The 15,665-nt window shown below is 49.7% G+C and overlaps 1 protein-coding gene across 1 annotated transcript; it reads right to left on the reverse strand.

The window, feature by feature from the left end:
• Positions 1-519: 519 nt before the first annotated feature.
• LOC105877793 (uncharacterized) lies at positions 520-15,460 on the reverse strand. The gene is made up of 9 exons (XM_075996826.1): positions 15,386-15,460; positions 12,826-13,100; positions 12,437-12,689; positions 12,072-12,195; positions 10,120-10,271; positions 9,051-9,302; positions 8,207-8,277; positions 7,843-7,947; positions 520-751 (listed from the first exon to the last, which is right to left on the reverse strand). Exons 1-9 carry the CDS (start codon positions 15,458-15,460, stop codon positions 577-579), a joined length of 1,482 nt encoding a protein of 493 aa, XP_075852941.1. The 3' UTR covers positions 520-576.
• Between the last annotated feature and the right edge of the window lie 205 nt (positions 15,461-15,665).

The following is a 15,665-nucleotide window of genomic DNA, read 5'->3' on the forward strand; positions in this document are numbered from 1 at the left end:
ATTACAGGCGTGAGCCACCTCGCCCGGCCCCAGCTAACTTTTTCTATATGTTTTTAGTTGGCCAATTAATTTCTATTTTTTTAGGAGAGACAGGGTCTCGCTCTTGCTCAGGCTGGTTTCAAACTCCTGACCTTGAGTGATCCTCCCACCTCAGCCTCCCAGAGTGCTAGGATTACAGGCGTCAGCCACAGTGCCTGGCCTAGATCACTTAGAAACCACTTTAGAAACAGTGGTTTCTAAACCTGTGCATCAGTTGACACCATGTGTTTAGGGGCCAGGTGTAGGAAAAATACACTAGACTTAGAACTCACTTGGGTCCAGAGGAGCCTGAGGGCTCCAGAGTCACTGAAAGGAAGGGAGCACTCCCCCACCCTGTTTCTCTTTCAAAGTGTACATGACTGAACTGTCATGGTAGACTGCAACTGAGGGGACCTCAATGGTGCCAACAGGACCCTGAGCACCTCTTTGGGCCAGAGGGAGCTCAGGGGATTGCACAACCCTAGGGTTCCCAGCCCAGGGTAGGCACCTCTGCAGGAACTTTATTCATTCCTTGGGCCACAGTCTGTAGGGAAGAGGTTATGGGCTCCTCTTGTGGGTCACAGACTCTGTGCTGCCAGGGTCGTTCTCTGAGTCGTCTTTGGGTCTGGGCACAGGATGGAATTTCAGTAGGACAGGCGGGGAGAAGATGGAGGCCTTCACAGCAGGGGCTGGAGTCTCGTCGGCGTTGGGGGAGCTACTACAAGCCGAGTTCCTGCATGGGAGACACCCAAGACATACCCATGAGGTAGGATACCAACACACAGGGCCACAATAGGTACAAGTGACAAAACCCCAGGCTGTAGGATGGCTCCCAATACATTGCTACTTCCAGAAATGTCTCCGATGGATATGTGTTCAAGGCTGTTCATCGCAGCAATATCTGTGATTGCAAAAACCTGACAACCACCCAAGAGTCCATGAGATTACAGCTAAATGAACCAGTGTAGCCATGCACTGGACTGTTCTGTAGCTCATTAAAGAAATGAGGGAGATATCCCAACAAGCAATGATGTCAAGGCAAAGAGCAAAAAAAGAAGAGAAAAAGATGTCCCAATGGTTTATTAATGGCAAAAAGCCAGTTGCTGAGAAGTACATGCAACATGCTCTTAACTTGGGTTAAAAAATTAACCAGTGTATTTGTATTGGACAAATATAGACACAAAACATTTGGAAAGGTACACATGAAACTCTTAGCAGTGGACTCATATTTTACATATTTACTTCTGTATTGTGAACTTTTTTCCATGGAATATGTTCTGCTTTTGTAAACTTGTTAAAACCAACTTAAAATAACCCATTTTTGGCAATAGTATCATGAGAGTACAGCTCACTCTGAAAGCAAAATTAACTAAGAGCCTAAAAATTGTCCCCACCAGGGAAATATTTCAACAAGCAAGAATGATGTTTCACCCATACAATGGAGTATTTGGCATCTATTATTATCGGTGAACTCGAAGATAGTTTTAGTGACATGGGAAGAAACTCACATGCTAGAGTTGGCTACAGAACTTCCTAACAGGACACTCCCAATCCCACTTATGTACCAAACTACATGTACATATACACATGTCCACGGGAAAAAAGCCTACACTGACATACAGATAAATGCTAGCAGTGGTTATTTCTGGTGGTGAGAATGTAAGTGATTTGGCCTGTCTTTTCTATATAGGTTTCAGTTGTCTATGGTAAACATATTGCTTTTAGAATCTGAAAAAAGATGGTCCTCTTGTTAACTGTACCCTTTCCTTTATAATCTCACTTCAGGGCATTCATCTGAAATTCAGGAGCAGCTTTCCACATAATGACGTTAATCCCAGCACTCACTATACTATGGGAAAACTGGAAAGCACCTGCGGTGTCTCCCAGTGGAATTAACCACTTAGGTGCCAGCATCGACTATAGTCAACAGCCACAGATGAATGTGCACAGCCGAGTGTCGACTATAGTTGATAGCCACAGATGAACGCACACATCCACTTTAGCCGACAGCCGTGATATGACTTTTCTGATTTTTCATTTATCAAAATAAAATTGTGAACATTTAAAAATAACATAATAAAAACAGATATGTATATGTTACCTATTCTGATTTACATTACAAGTAAAGCTGCCTGTAAAGTAAAACAAGCTTTCAAGCTTTCCTCATGACACAAGAGCAAAATGGATGCGTCGTCAGTGCGCAGCACAAGCCACCATGTGGACTGAGTGCCGGCTGTGGGCACGGCTTCGCGGCCGAAGTGGTTAAGCACTCATGGTACCACATATGCAAGTTGGTTACTACCCAGCCAATGAAGCTTGTAGTCAAACCTGCCAGGGTGCATTCAACTCCCCAGCGCCTTAATGTTAACTGACAACGGCAAGATTTAAAAAAGAAAAAAAAAGACATTGTCTAATTGAATCACAACTTGATAAAACTATGCCTAGGAAAAGCTAGAAAATATCTAAACACCCTAATGATGACCATAGCCCCACCCTGTGGCTCCACTGTTCTGTAAGGACATAGGGACGCTCAATAAAGCTTTACTTTTAAATTTTACCTTGTAACAACATTGCAAAAACTCCTCTGTGACCCAGCACTCAGTCACCTTCTCCCCCTCCCATGTCCACCCTTCCTCTGATCTGATTTGATAGCTTATGGTTTCTACCTGGATGTAATTCATGAATCTGCATAATTGTGTTTAACACACTGCCTGCAACATTAGAAAAAAAAATTTTTTCCCTGGGAGCCACGGTGTTTTATTAGAACAAAATGATCCTTTCAGATTTGTTATTTTTTACTGTTTTCTGTGCATGAGTCATATGCAATGCAATCCACATTTTTAGAATTCAATTGTCAATATTAACTGTAACAATAGGAACATCAACAAGTAGGATTTTCAAGAACCAACTGCAGAGTTTTTCTTCATGAGGCCCCAGGCTCAAAACTAGCCTGAGTTAAATACAACTCACATGGCAGTCAATGTGCTAATCATTTTTATAATTATAATGGCTATATAATATTCTATAATTATGTTAATGCACATTTGAGCTGTTTCCAGTTTTTAAGCTTTTTAACCGATGTTGCCATAAACATTTTTATACAAATGGCATTTTTTTTCCTTATCATTTCCTTGGAGCCAGTTTCCCAGGACTAAAAACACTGGGTCGAAGAATTTGAGAACTTCTGTGGCTCCTGTAGGTTTTTTGGTTTTTTTTCTGACTGTAGCTACCTCTGAAGGCTGATATGTTTTGAAAAGAATGCCTTTCAAAAGGAAACTTTTGTGCTTAAGCCGGGCACAGAGGCAGGTACCTGTAATTCCAGCTACTCAAGAGGCTTGAGGTGGGAGGGATAACTTGAGCTCAGGAGTTCAAGATCAGCCTGGGCGACACAGCCAAATTCTGTTTTTACGAAAACTAAAAAAGTTATCCAGGTGTAGTGGCTACTTGGGTGTGGGCTGAGGCATGAGAATCCCTTGAGCTCAGGTGTTCAAGGCTGCAGTGAGCTATGATTGCTATGATCATGCCACTGTACTCCAGCCTGGGCAACAGAGTGAGACCTTGCCTCAAAAAAATAAAACTTTTGTGCTTCAAAGACACCAACAAGAAAGTGAAAAGACAACTCACAGAATAGGAAAAATATTTGCAAATCATGTCTGGTAACAGATCTGTATCTACCATAAAAAACCCCATTTTTTAGAAATGTACAAAGGATAATTATTATTATGAGTCAACAATGATAAACTAAATTTTTAGAAATGGACAAAGGATATGAATAGACATTTCTCCAAAGATTTACAAATGATCACAAGGCACATGAAAACATACTCAACATTATTAGCTATCAGAGAAATGCAAAACCACAATGAGACATACTTCAAATCCACCAGGATGGCTCTAATAAAAAATACCGACAATAGCAAGTGTTGAGGATGTGGAGAAACTGGAACCTTCCTACATTGCTAGTGGTAATGTAAAATGATGCAGCCATTTGGAAAACAGTTTGGCAGCTCCTAAGTATTCATATTAGCCAAAAATGAAAACAACCCAAATACCAATCAACTAATGAATTGATAACTAATAATACAATGGAATGTTATCCAATACATGGAATACAATGAAATAACACAAAGAGAATATTGTTCAACCATAGAAAGCAATGAAGTACTTACACATGCTACAACACGGATGAAACTTGACAACATTATGCTAAATGCAAGCAAGTCAGATACAAAAGACTATACATTATATGATTGATTCCATTTACATGAAATGTCCAAAATAGGCAAAGCTAGAAAGACAGAGAGTAGGTTAGCAGTTGCCAGGGGCTGGGAGATGGAGGAACAGGAGGTGACAGATAAAGGGTGCTGAGGTTTCTATTTTTTTGAGTCAGAGTCTCACTCTGTTGCCTGGGGTAGAGTGCCATGGTGTCAGCCTAGCTCACAGCAACCTCAAACTCCTGGGCTCAAGCGATCCTTCTGCCTCAGTCTCCCAAGTAGCTGGGACTACAGGCATCGCCCACCATGCCCGGCTAATTTTTTCTATATATTTTTAGTTGGCCAATTAATTTCTTTCTATTTTTAGTAGAGATGGGGTCTCGCTCTTGCTCAGGCTGGTGTCGAACTCGTGACCTTGAGCAATCCTCCCGCCTCGGCCTCCCAGAGTGCTAGGATTACAGGCATGAGCCATGGCACCTGGCCGAGGTTTCTCTTTTTATTGTAGCAAAATATACATAAAATTTATCATTTTAACCGTTTTTAAGTATGCAACTCAGTGGCATTAGGTACATCCACAATGTTGATATGTACCTATTTCCAAAACTTTTTCATCACCCAGAACCAAAACTCTGTACCCATTAAGTAATAATTCCTCATCTGCCTCTCCCTGCTAGCCCTTGGTAACCACTAATCTACTTCCTGTCTCTATGAATGTGTCTATTCTAGATACTTCATGCAAGTAGAATCATGCAGTATTTGTCCTTATGTGTCTGGCTCATCTCATTTAGCATGTGTTCCAGGTTTGTGTATTACAGCATGTGTCAGAACTTCACTCCTTTTTATGGTTGAATACTATTTCTATGAATACATCGCATTTTATTTATTTATTTATTTATTTTTTGAGACAGAGTCTCACTTTGTTGCCCAGGCTAGAGTGAGTGCCGTGGTGTCAGCCTAGCTCACAGCAACCTCAAACTCCTGGGCTCAAGCGATCCTCCTGCCTCAGCCTCCCGAGTAGCTGGGACTACAGGCATGCGCCACCATGCCCGGCTAATTTTTTATATATTTTTAGTTGGCCAATTAATTTCTTTCTTTTTTTTTAGTAGTGACGGGGTCTGACTCTTGCTGAGGCTGGTCTCAAACTCCTGACCTCGAGCAATCCTCCCGCCTTGGCCTCCTAGAGTGCTAGGATTACAGGCGTGAGCCACCACGCTTGGCCTGTTTATTCACTTTGGATACACTTGGGTTGTTTCCATCCTGGAGTTACTGTGAATAATGGTGTATGAACATTCACGTACAAGTACCTGCTTTCAAGTCTTTTGGGTATACACATAGGAGTGGAATTGCTGGGTCACAGGGTAACTCTACGTTTAACATTTGAGGAACCACAGAACTGATTTTCACAACAGCTGCACCATTTTATATTCCCATAGCCACCGACGAGTGCTCCAATTTCTCCACATTTTCATCAACCCTTGTCATTCATTGTCCCTCTTTTTTAAATTAAAGCCATCCTAGCCGACATGAAGTGGTATCGTGATTCTCATTAGCATCTTCCTAACAACTAATGATATGGAGCATCTTTTGCTATTTATTGGCCATTTGTATACCTTCTTTGAAGAAATGGCTATCCAAGTCTTAAGGGGTTGCTTTTTTTTTTTTTTTTTTTGAGACAGAGTCTCACTTTGTTGCCCAGGCTAGAGTGAGTGCCGTGGCGTCAGCCTAGCTCACAGCAACCTCAAACTCCTGGGCTCAAGCAATCCTCCTGCCTCAGCCTCCCGAGTAGCTGGGACTACAGGCATGCGCCACCATGCCCAGCTAATTTTTTCTATATATATTAGTTGGCCAATTAATTTCTTTCTATTTATAGTAGAGACGGGGTCTCGCTCTTGCTCAGGCTGGTTTTGAACTCCTGACCTCGAGCAATCCGCCCGCCTCAGCCTCCCAGAATGGGGTTGCTTTTTTGTTGCTGAGTCAATTTTTAAATGTTTTCTCCCACTGGAGGCTGCTTTTCACTCTCTTCTTTTTGAGGTGATGAAAACGTTCTAAAATTCAATTGTGGTAATGGCTGCACAACTATGAATATACAAAAATCCACGCAATTGTTCACTTTAAATAGGTGAGTTGTATGCTGTGTGAGTTATCTCAATAAAAGGGTTAAAAAAGGACAAAGCCAACTTGGTGATAATTTCATAGCTAAAACGCGTCTCTGCCTAAAGCCTTCGCGGAACAGGACTCCCTTTACCTTGGACCTGTGACGCTCATCCTGGCAGTCTCAAGTGTGTACATCTCTCCTTATTAAAGGAGCCAAAACCATTTTTTAAAGGTTTCCTTACGCTTTGGATGTCCTCTTAGGTAAACTTTCTCTCACCTGGGAATTTAGAATCATCTTTAAAGAACCATGTGAGTTTCTCACATAAAAAGTCATCTGAACTCTCATTCATTGCTAGATGCAAAATGATGCAGCCACTTTGGAAGCCAGTTTGGCAGGTTCTTCCAACACTAAACATACACTTACCAGTGATCCAGCAAACATGCTCCTTGGTGTTTACCCAAATGAGATGAAAACTTATGTCTACACAAAAACCTGCACAAGGATGTTGATAGTAGCTTTTATTCATGATGGCCAAAACTTGGAAGCAACCAAGATGTCCCTCAGTAGGTGAATGGATAAACTGTTGTGCACTCAGGATTATTCAGGGCTAAGAAGAAATGAGCTATCAAGGCATGAAAAGACATGGAGGAAACTTAAATGCATATTACTAAGTGGAAGAAGCCAATCTGAAAAGGTGACATACTATATGATTCCAATAAAATTTTGGAAAAGGCAAAAGTATGGAGACAGTAAAAGGATCAGGGGTTCTCAGGAGTTAGGGGTTAAGGTTTAGGAGGGATGAACAGGCAGAGCACAGAGGATTTTAGGGCAGCGACACTACTCTGCATGGTTCTACAGTGGTGGATACACGCTATTATACATTTGTCCAAACCCACGGTATGTGCAAGACCAAGAGTGAACCCTAATGTGAACTATGGACTCTGAGTATTATGATGTACCAATGTAGGTTCATCAAATGCAACACGTGTCCCCTGTGGTGTGGCATGTTGACAGTGGGGGAGGCTGTGTGTCGGGGGGAGATATATGGGGTCTCTCTGTACTTTCTGTTCAACTTTGCCGTGAACCTAAAACTCTAAACATTCATCCAATACAATGCAATGAAGCAGCCAGTCTAAATCATACTTTAAAATCATTCAATGACAGGGGAAACACTTAACATTTCAAATGGAAAAAGCAAGGATTAAAAAACCCACGTTCAGTAAACCCCTGCTTTGCAAAACACACGCGTGTTGCAGTCACGGGGCGGCTCCGCAGGTGGTGCATCATTCCGTTCCTCACGGGCCTTCGGGTGGCTTGTTTCTGATTTCTCAGGGTTACAAATGCTAGGGAGGGAGCGCTACTTTCCCTGCACCCCTCATTACGTCCTTAGGGTCATTCCAGGAAGCGGAAGGGGCTTTACAACAAAGATTTTTCCAGCCCTGTGCACACCACCATGGTGCCGCAGAGGCAGGGAGGGGCAGAGGCAGGACGGTGCTGCCACAGAGGCACTCTTACCAGGGGAAGGTGGGGCAATGGAGCTTGTGTGAGCTGTTCCCAGCCAAGTACGAGAAATGGAAGCCTCCAGGGTTGAGAACCAAGGGGGTCAGGTCGACCATGCAGCTGCAAGACAGGGCAGAGAGGGGACGTCAGCCTGGGCCCTCCGCAGCCTCACGTGCAGTTCCGTGACGTCGGGGCAAGGACTCGCACACACAGCAGGCCTGAGCCCAGACTCCTCCCTGTAAAGTGATAACCACCACTCAGGACTGCCCTGAGCACCGACCGAGCGGTGGGAGGACATGGTGACTGTGCCGGGCACAGAGGACGCTCCCCAAAGTGCTCCTTTGCCATTCCCCTCGAGCCCAGAGTAAATTCCTTCCACCTCTTGGGGTTCGGCGACAGGCCATTCCAGTTTAATTTCGCTTCAGACCTTGCAATGTCCACATTCTCCACCTGCAAGAAACAAAGGAAATCTCAGGACAAGTCTGGGGACCTCACGGTCTCATGGTTCTCAGAACCATGAGAACCATGTGACTTCCACCCATCCAGCAGGGACGTCTGGCCTGGCCCGCGCCCACCTTGAGCATGGTGTTCGGGGTACAGAAGATGGGATAGGGGCTGGGATCTGACTGTGGCAGCCCTAACCCAGCCCGGGCATGGGGGCCTGCCTGGAGGAGACAGGCTGAGTGGGGAACGGCACCCACGAGGAGGGGCAGGGGTGGGGTTGAGAATGTGGGAGGGGCCCCTGGTTTCCCACCTGTCCTCTGGGGACCCCAGGATTCTGCCCAGCACACCTGGGGCTGCCTTGTTCGCTTGAGGCCATGAAGGTAGGGCTCTCCACCTTTGACTCTCACCCAGCCCTTCAACCACAGTAGACAGCCCCCCCTTTTCATTATTATTATTATTTTCAAGAGATGAGGTCTCACTCTGTTCCCCTAGCCAGGCTGGAGCACAGAGACACAATCACAGATCCCAGCAGCCTCCTGCCTGAGCCTCTCAAGCAGCTGGGACTACAGGCAACAGCCACTACACCTGCTCCAAACCCCTCTTATCTGCTCTATCCACTTCCTTCCCACCAAGACTGTCTGCAAAGAGTGTTCCACTGCTCAAGCGGAGGTCTGAGAACCGTGGCTGTGGGCCCAAGAGAGCCACTGGGATTATTCAGAGCATGGGGACAGAGGCTGCCGCTCCCGGGACTGCCTGGAGCAGGGGACGCTCCCACTGACCGACTTGCTGGGCAGCGGAGGGAAGGGGCCAAAGACCCTGGGCATGGTGTAGACAGGGGGTGATGGAGCCCCCAGAGACGCCTTGGTGGTGGCAGGTGGTGGTGGCAGCAGCGGTGGAGGTGGCAGCAGGGTTGGTGGCAGGCACGGGGAGGTCGACCGGTCCCGTAGGAGGATGGGCTCTGGTTTCTTCAGTTTTAGCTTCCTTCTCCTCTTCTTGGCATCTGTGATGAGAGGCGCCAGTGACTGCCTACTCTGCAGGCAGAAGAGGGTAGAGTGGGGGCCAAGCACAGCAGTGCGGGGCTCTTCGCAGGGTTCCTCCAACGAGGAAGGGCAGGAGGCTCCGCAGGAGCACCACGAACAACACCGAGGGCCACTGCTGGTGGGGCCAGCGTGCACCATCTCGCCAACCCCACGCAGAGAGGTTACTCCTGTGTCCATCTTACGGTGGAAACAGAGGCTCTGGCTGTACAAGGCATAGGCAGGATCCATATCTGGCTGTCTGACTTTAAGAGCAGAATTTTGTGGGAAGCGATGGGATGTCACAGCCAAGGAGGGCTGGGCTTAGCCTGGGCAGGTCAGCCTGCTGCCATCCCCCCAAGCACTGTGAAAAGCTGCCCAGTCTGCCAACACCAGCATGGGGTGTCCAGGCCCAAGACAGTGAGCCCACCAACTACCCCCAGGGGGCATGCAACAGGACACTTCCTCCACAAGGAAGCCCACGGTGAGGGGGTCTTACAGAGGTGGGCTCGGGCAAGGAACCTTTGAGGAACAAGACCCTGGGGCCACCCCCTCACCTGTTTCAACAGGTCTGGCTATTTCTACTGTTCTAAGGTGGAGACCGCCAGCCAAGCAGGTGTTAACAAGCAACTTGTACAGCCCATCCCAAAGGCTCCTCAATAATAACCACCATGCAGCACTGGCCTGGAGGCTGACCCTGTGCTCCGGAGCAACGCAGACTGGAGTCCACATCCAGCCTCCGCTACTCACTATGTGACTTTGTGCATGTTGACTAACCTCCTAGTGACTCTATTTCCTCTTCTGCAAAACAGATAAATAATACTGAAGCTACCTCAGGGGGCGACAGGTGCTGTTGGTGCAACAAGCAGATGAAGTGGTGATGTGGAGGGCTCACACGCTGCACCACAGGGGTTGGGTCCCCGGGCAGGCTGGGCTTCCCAATGTGTGGCAGAAGGAAGTCGCCCCCCACCAGCACAGGTGTCACTAAACACAAACATACCAAAGGCACCGAGCCTGAATCCAATCAAGGCTTTAGAACTGTCCAAGAAATACACGCATGGGGGTGAAGCAACCACCACAGCAGACTGCAATGACAGGAAGAACCCCATGATGCTGGGCACCCTGAGGATGACACAGTTCTCCAAAGCAGTGGCAGGGGCTCATCCCACCTCAAAGGGGACTTCAAGAGAAGTGGCATAGGCCGGGCACAGTGGCTCACACCTGTAATCCTAGCACTCTGGGAGGCCGAGGCCGGCGGATTGCTCGAGGTCAGGAGTTCGAAACCAGCCTGAGCAAGAGCGAGACCCCCGTCTCTACTATAAATAGAAACAAATTCATTGGCCAACTAATATAGAAAAAATTAGCCAGGCATTGAGGTGCATGCCTGTAGTCCCAGCTACTCGGGAGGCTGAGGCAGAAGGATGGCTTGAGCCCAGGAGTTAGAGGTTGCTGTGAGCCAGGCTGATGCCATGGCACTCACTCTAGCCTGGGCAACAAAGTGAGACTCTGTCTCAAAAAAAAAAAAAAAAAAAGAGAAGTGGCATGGATCCTCCTTTGCCCAGGGCCATCCCAATTCACACCTGCTGTCCCTGTGTGGTCACATACTCAGCTCTCTTGCATTCCATTTTCACAAGCACCCTAGGCAAAATGAACCTAAGAGGCCTAACACCCAAACACAATACGTGGGCCTCACTGGGTCCTCATGTGACAGACCAAGTAAAGACTTGTGTGGACCACCAGAAAGCAGTGACTATGGACCAACTATGGCTCAGCTAATATTAAGGAATTGTTAATTATGTCAAGTGTAACAATAACATTGTGATTATGTCAAAAAATCTTTTTTTTTTTTTAATTATGATACACACTATTCAGAAGTACAATGATGTCTGAGATTTCCCTTTAAATACTCCAGAAAAAGGTGGGGGGAGGAATGGAGAGTGAAACACACAAGGCAACACAGGTATGTTCCTGAGGCTGATGACAGGTACTTTGGTGTTCACTGTCATCACTAGTTTTGTGTGTATGCTTATCTTCATAATAAAAACTTTTCTTGGCTGGGCGCGGTGGCTCACACCTGTAATCCTAGCACTCTGGGAGGCTGAGGCAGGAGGGTCGCTCAAAGTCAGGAATTCGAAACCATCCCAAGCAAGAGCGAGACCCCGTCTCTACTATAAATAGAAAGAAATTAATTGGCCAACTAGAAATATGTAGAGAAAAATTAGCCAGGCATGGTGGCGCATGCCTGTAGTCCCAGCTACTTGGGAGGTTGAGGCAGAAATGGCCTGAGCCCAGGAGTTTGAGGTTGCTGTGAGCTAGGCTGATGCCACAGCGCTCTAGCCCAGGCAACAGAGTGAGACTGTCTCAAAAAAAAAAAAAAAACTTTTTTTACAAAAAGTGCCAAGTACAGGGTCAGAGACAAGCGGGCCCTGAGCCAGGCACTGCCTGCAGCTCCTCACCCCCACTCCGAATCACCCTGCAAGGTTAGCTGTAAAGAGCTGGGTGGCTCAGAAAGGTGAGCCGCCTTGCTCGGGACCACACAGCCAGGAAGAAACAGCGCAGAAGCCCATCTCCTAGCCAGCTGATCCAGCTAGGAGCAGCGCCTCTCCTCCCTGGTCCTGGCCTGCCCTGACTCTATGTCTTGCTCTGGATGAACCTAATCTGAGAAGACAAACCCGACTGTGAGGAAGAGGGGGGTGTGGACACCTGAAGTGGACCTGAGCCGGTCACACGGCCTTCGGCCTGGACACCCTGGGCTCAGACCACCAAGGGCAGGGTCAGCCTCACCTCGGGAGTAGACGTGCACGCGGTGGATGCTCCGCTTCAGCTGCTCGAGGCGCTGGTGCATCTCTAGGGCGCCCATGCTGTTGCAGTGGTTCAGGTCCCCCTGGACGGCACTGAAGAACTTTGCCTGCGACAACAGCGGGAGACACCGGGCAGGAGGAAGCCCAAGGAGTAAGACGCCCGCTCACCCCACTCCCCAGGCTGGGCACCCCAGGCTTCTGGAAGACCCCATCTGCCAGTCCCTGCTAGGCCCGGCGCCCTCCCCCAACCCAGCCCCCAAATCTCCAAACGTCAGAGCTCCCGCCCCGGGGACAGCAAGCGCGGTGGGGACAGCTCCCGCCCTCCCGTCCGCGAGCCCGCGGCCGCACCCAGAGGAAGGAGGCGAGCCCGCGCTGTTCCAGCTCGGCCTGCTTGCCCTTGCGCACCACCCTCTCCGCCAGCGCCGGGTTGCGGTCGAGGCTGCGGAAGAGGCGGCGCAGGGCGCGCTCGGTGTAGGTCGCCGCCTGCCTCTCGAAGTCCTCCTCGGAGATGAGCTGGCAGAAGGTCACGCTCTGGGGGAACTCGCTGTCGAACTCGTCCAGGACCTCCATCCGAGCGGGGCTGCCGGCGCGCCCGGGCTGCCTGCGAGCGGAGCGGCCGTGGGCGCGGGGCTCGCCAGGGCCCGCGGGCACCGACCCCCACCCGCCCGGGGCCCGGGGGACGGGGCTGCACTCGAGAGCCAGGGCTGGGGTCGACCACGGCGGCGGGCGGGACGCACCACTGCTCCCCGCGGCCGCGTGCACACGCGCGCTCCCTCGCCGGCCGCCGCGCGCCGCAGCCAATCCGCTCCCGGGCCGGGGGCGGGGCCACCCCCGCGCGCCGGCCGCACGTGACAATGCACTCGCTCTGCGCGTGCGCACTGGGGACTTCGAGGGGGCGGACGTGGCTGCGCCGGTTCCTGCGGCGCCACGCGGCCTTTGGTCCCGGTGGGGCCGCGGCACGCGGAGGGCAAGGCCAGCGCCCGAACTGTTCACGCTGCTTTTTGTTTATGTGCTTCGATTTTTGAGACAGGGAACTGTTCTGTCACCCAGGCTGGAGTGCAGTGGCGCGATCATAGCTTACAACTTTTTATTTATTTATTTATTTATTTATTTATTTATTAATCTTTTGTTTGTGTGTGCAGCTACAGGTTCTGGACTTCTTTTTTTTCCCCCCTTTAATTCTGAAATCTTTCCTGAGCTTCCAACTTCTTTTAAGGCCCCCACCCCTCCCACACCGCCCCTCCCCAGGGTCTGTAGCCTCCCCAGCCTCAAGCCACGCTTCCCATTCAGCCGGAGCTGCACCCTCTTTCTCCTCAGCTCCTCTCTCCTCTGTACACCTCCACGCCTGTGCTCTCCACTCGTCACTGCCTCTTCACCCCCATCTCTGGCCCCTTCTCAGTGTCCTTTGCCTCCTGCCCCTCGGATGTGTTTAAGGTCTCACGGTCACCGTACAGTCTGGGACGGCCCTACCCACTCCTTGGTCCCGATGAGAACCCACAACTGACTGAACAAACTCAAACCTGTGTCTCAGGCTCAGACCTCCCTTGAACTCAAGACTCACGTCCAAGTGTCTATTGGGGATGATTTGGGGACATCTCATCCTGAAACACATCTAGATTCGCACACAGCTTCTTCCCCCTGAATGCTGCTTTTTTCCCCACCATCCACCCCAGCCACTAATGAGGGGTTGCACCCTAGACTGCTTCCCTGTTGTCCCCTCCGGAGACCCATGGAGGTTACCTGAAAAGTCTGACCAGGTTTTTCACCTCCTACAACCAAACAGCAGCCGTCTAGACTCAGCTCTCCCCAACACAGGAAGGGGCATCCACTTCCTCCTGAGTGGAGGTCACAGAGCAAGGTGGGGACCGCCAAGGGGTCTGTTCTGTGCATCTTGCCTGGAAGTGCAGGCAGACTCAGTCCGATTCACCTGGGATCACATCTCCATTCCGCTTCCTGCCCCATGTGACTTGCAAAATGAAACTTTAAAATTTGGAGTATGTACCTTTTTTCAAATAGGACAAGCACTCTTTGAGAGTCAAGCAGATCCCAAATTATCCTCCAATCATGTTATGTTAATAACTATGCCTCACACTTTATACTTTTATTTGTATTTTTATAAAGTATACTGGTACATCTTCAGCAGGTTTGGGGGAGTGTACTGTACCTGTCCTGTTTCTAGGCACTGATGACAAAGGAAAAATGACAGTGGTCTCTGCCCTTGGGCTCTCAATCTCAGGGGGACCTCTGCCACATGTTGAGCAGTTTTGATCTAACAAACTCTGCTGGAGGAACATGCCATGCAGTGGAGCCCAGGGAAGGCTTCCCCCAGGAGGGCACAGTTGAGCAGAGGCCTGAGTTCACATGCCTCCCCCCAGCAAAAGCAGGTGACAGATGCATGGGGGACTGGGGCCAGTGGGCACAGAATCTGCACAGGAGTGAGGAGGACTCCAGCCTAGAGTCCAAGGAAAGGGAGGATGGGCCTGAGCCAGGTGACCCTGGGATCAAGGAACCCCAAGGGGTCAGGACTAGGAAACAGAGAAGCATATGTCATTGCCCCTCAGCTCCCCCATGGGTGCCAGGGCCTTTACTTCCAGGGTGAGAGTGAGGCAGTGTCCCAATGTACCCAGCCAGGGTGAGGGATACTCCTAAAAGCCCATCTGGAAATCCAGGCCACCTGTCAAGGTGACAGGTTTGAATGACTATCACTGGGCACATAAACACCTTTTGCATTGTGTCAAGTCCTAATGGTAGAGGTTGCCCTGCAAGTATGATGGGGTCCGGCTCCTTGGAAGTTTTGCTCCAACCAGCCCCTCCCACCTCCCCCCAGTTCCAGCTGGCAGGGCAGGCAAGCCAGATACCTCACAACTGCTCCTGTAGGTTTCAGGCATACCTTTCTGTAAAAGAACAAGCTGGCATGTTTGGTGGGCACTGCCTGCAAGCTTCATGTCCCAAGCCCACCCATCCATCCCAGTGAGTACTGCTCCTGCTGAGCACGGAGGTGACTGATGGCCTCGTGTGAAGGCTGCATCCTGGAAGGCCTGCCTTACCCGTGTCTCCAAGCCCCACCCAGAGGAACATTCTTCCCAGAGCCTAGCCCTCTTTAAGCCTTCAGGGAGGGCCCAGTCCAAGCCAGGCCTGGAAAGACACCCCCCCCACACGTGTAAAAACTGTGGGCCTCCATTTCCCCACAAGGCCCTGACCAGGCCTGAAGTCCACAGTCTTACCCCAGGGGGCCAATGTGGAAAGACCTTCAAACCAGAGCTTTTCTGAATCTAGGGGCTCTGCCCCTGACCTTACCCAGCCATGACCAGGATGATCCCTCACCTCTGCACCCCCTGATCCTCTGTTGGAGGGTCCAGTCCAGCTCTGCATGGTGCCTAACTGGTCCCACACTTACCCTCTGGGCACCTCCACTTTCTCAGCCAGGAGGTAGAGTGAGGCAGCAAACCCTCTTCCCCCTCACCCCCCTCCCAGTGGGCCTGACCGATGCCCTTTCATCATTGCACTGCTTCCCAGTGGCCCACAGTAGTGCAACAGGGAAAGAGTGTCGGGCAGGCCTGCCAGTGCCTCCCCCTTG

Source organism: Microcebus murinus, chromosome 22, assembly GCF_040939455.1.
Source record: "Microcebus murinus isolate Inina chromosome 22, M.murinus_Inina_mat1.0, whole genome shotgun sequence".
Classification (NCBI taxonomy): domain Eukaryota; kingdom Metazoa; phylum Chordata; class Mammalia; order Primates; family Cheirogaleidae; genus Microcebus; species Microcebus murinus.

What these genes read in the sequence shown, in the direction of transcription:
- LOC105877793 (XM_075996826.1), bottom strand. Translation starts at nt 15,460, where the DNA reads ATGCAGAGCTGGACTGGACCCTCCAACAGAGGATCAGGGGGTGCAGAG. An exon ending in CGTGCACGTCTACTCCCGAG is followed by an intron (nt 10,272 to 12,071) that starts GTGAGGCTGACC and finishes GTTTGTGTTTAG; the next exon opens with TGACACCTGTGCTGGTGGGG. An exon ending in CTGTCGCCGAACCCCAAGAG is followed by an intron (nt 7,948 to 8,206) that starts GTGGAAGGAATT and finishes CCTGTCTTGCAG; the next exon opens with CTGCATGGTCGACCTGACCC.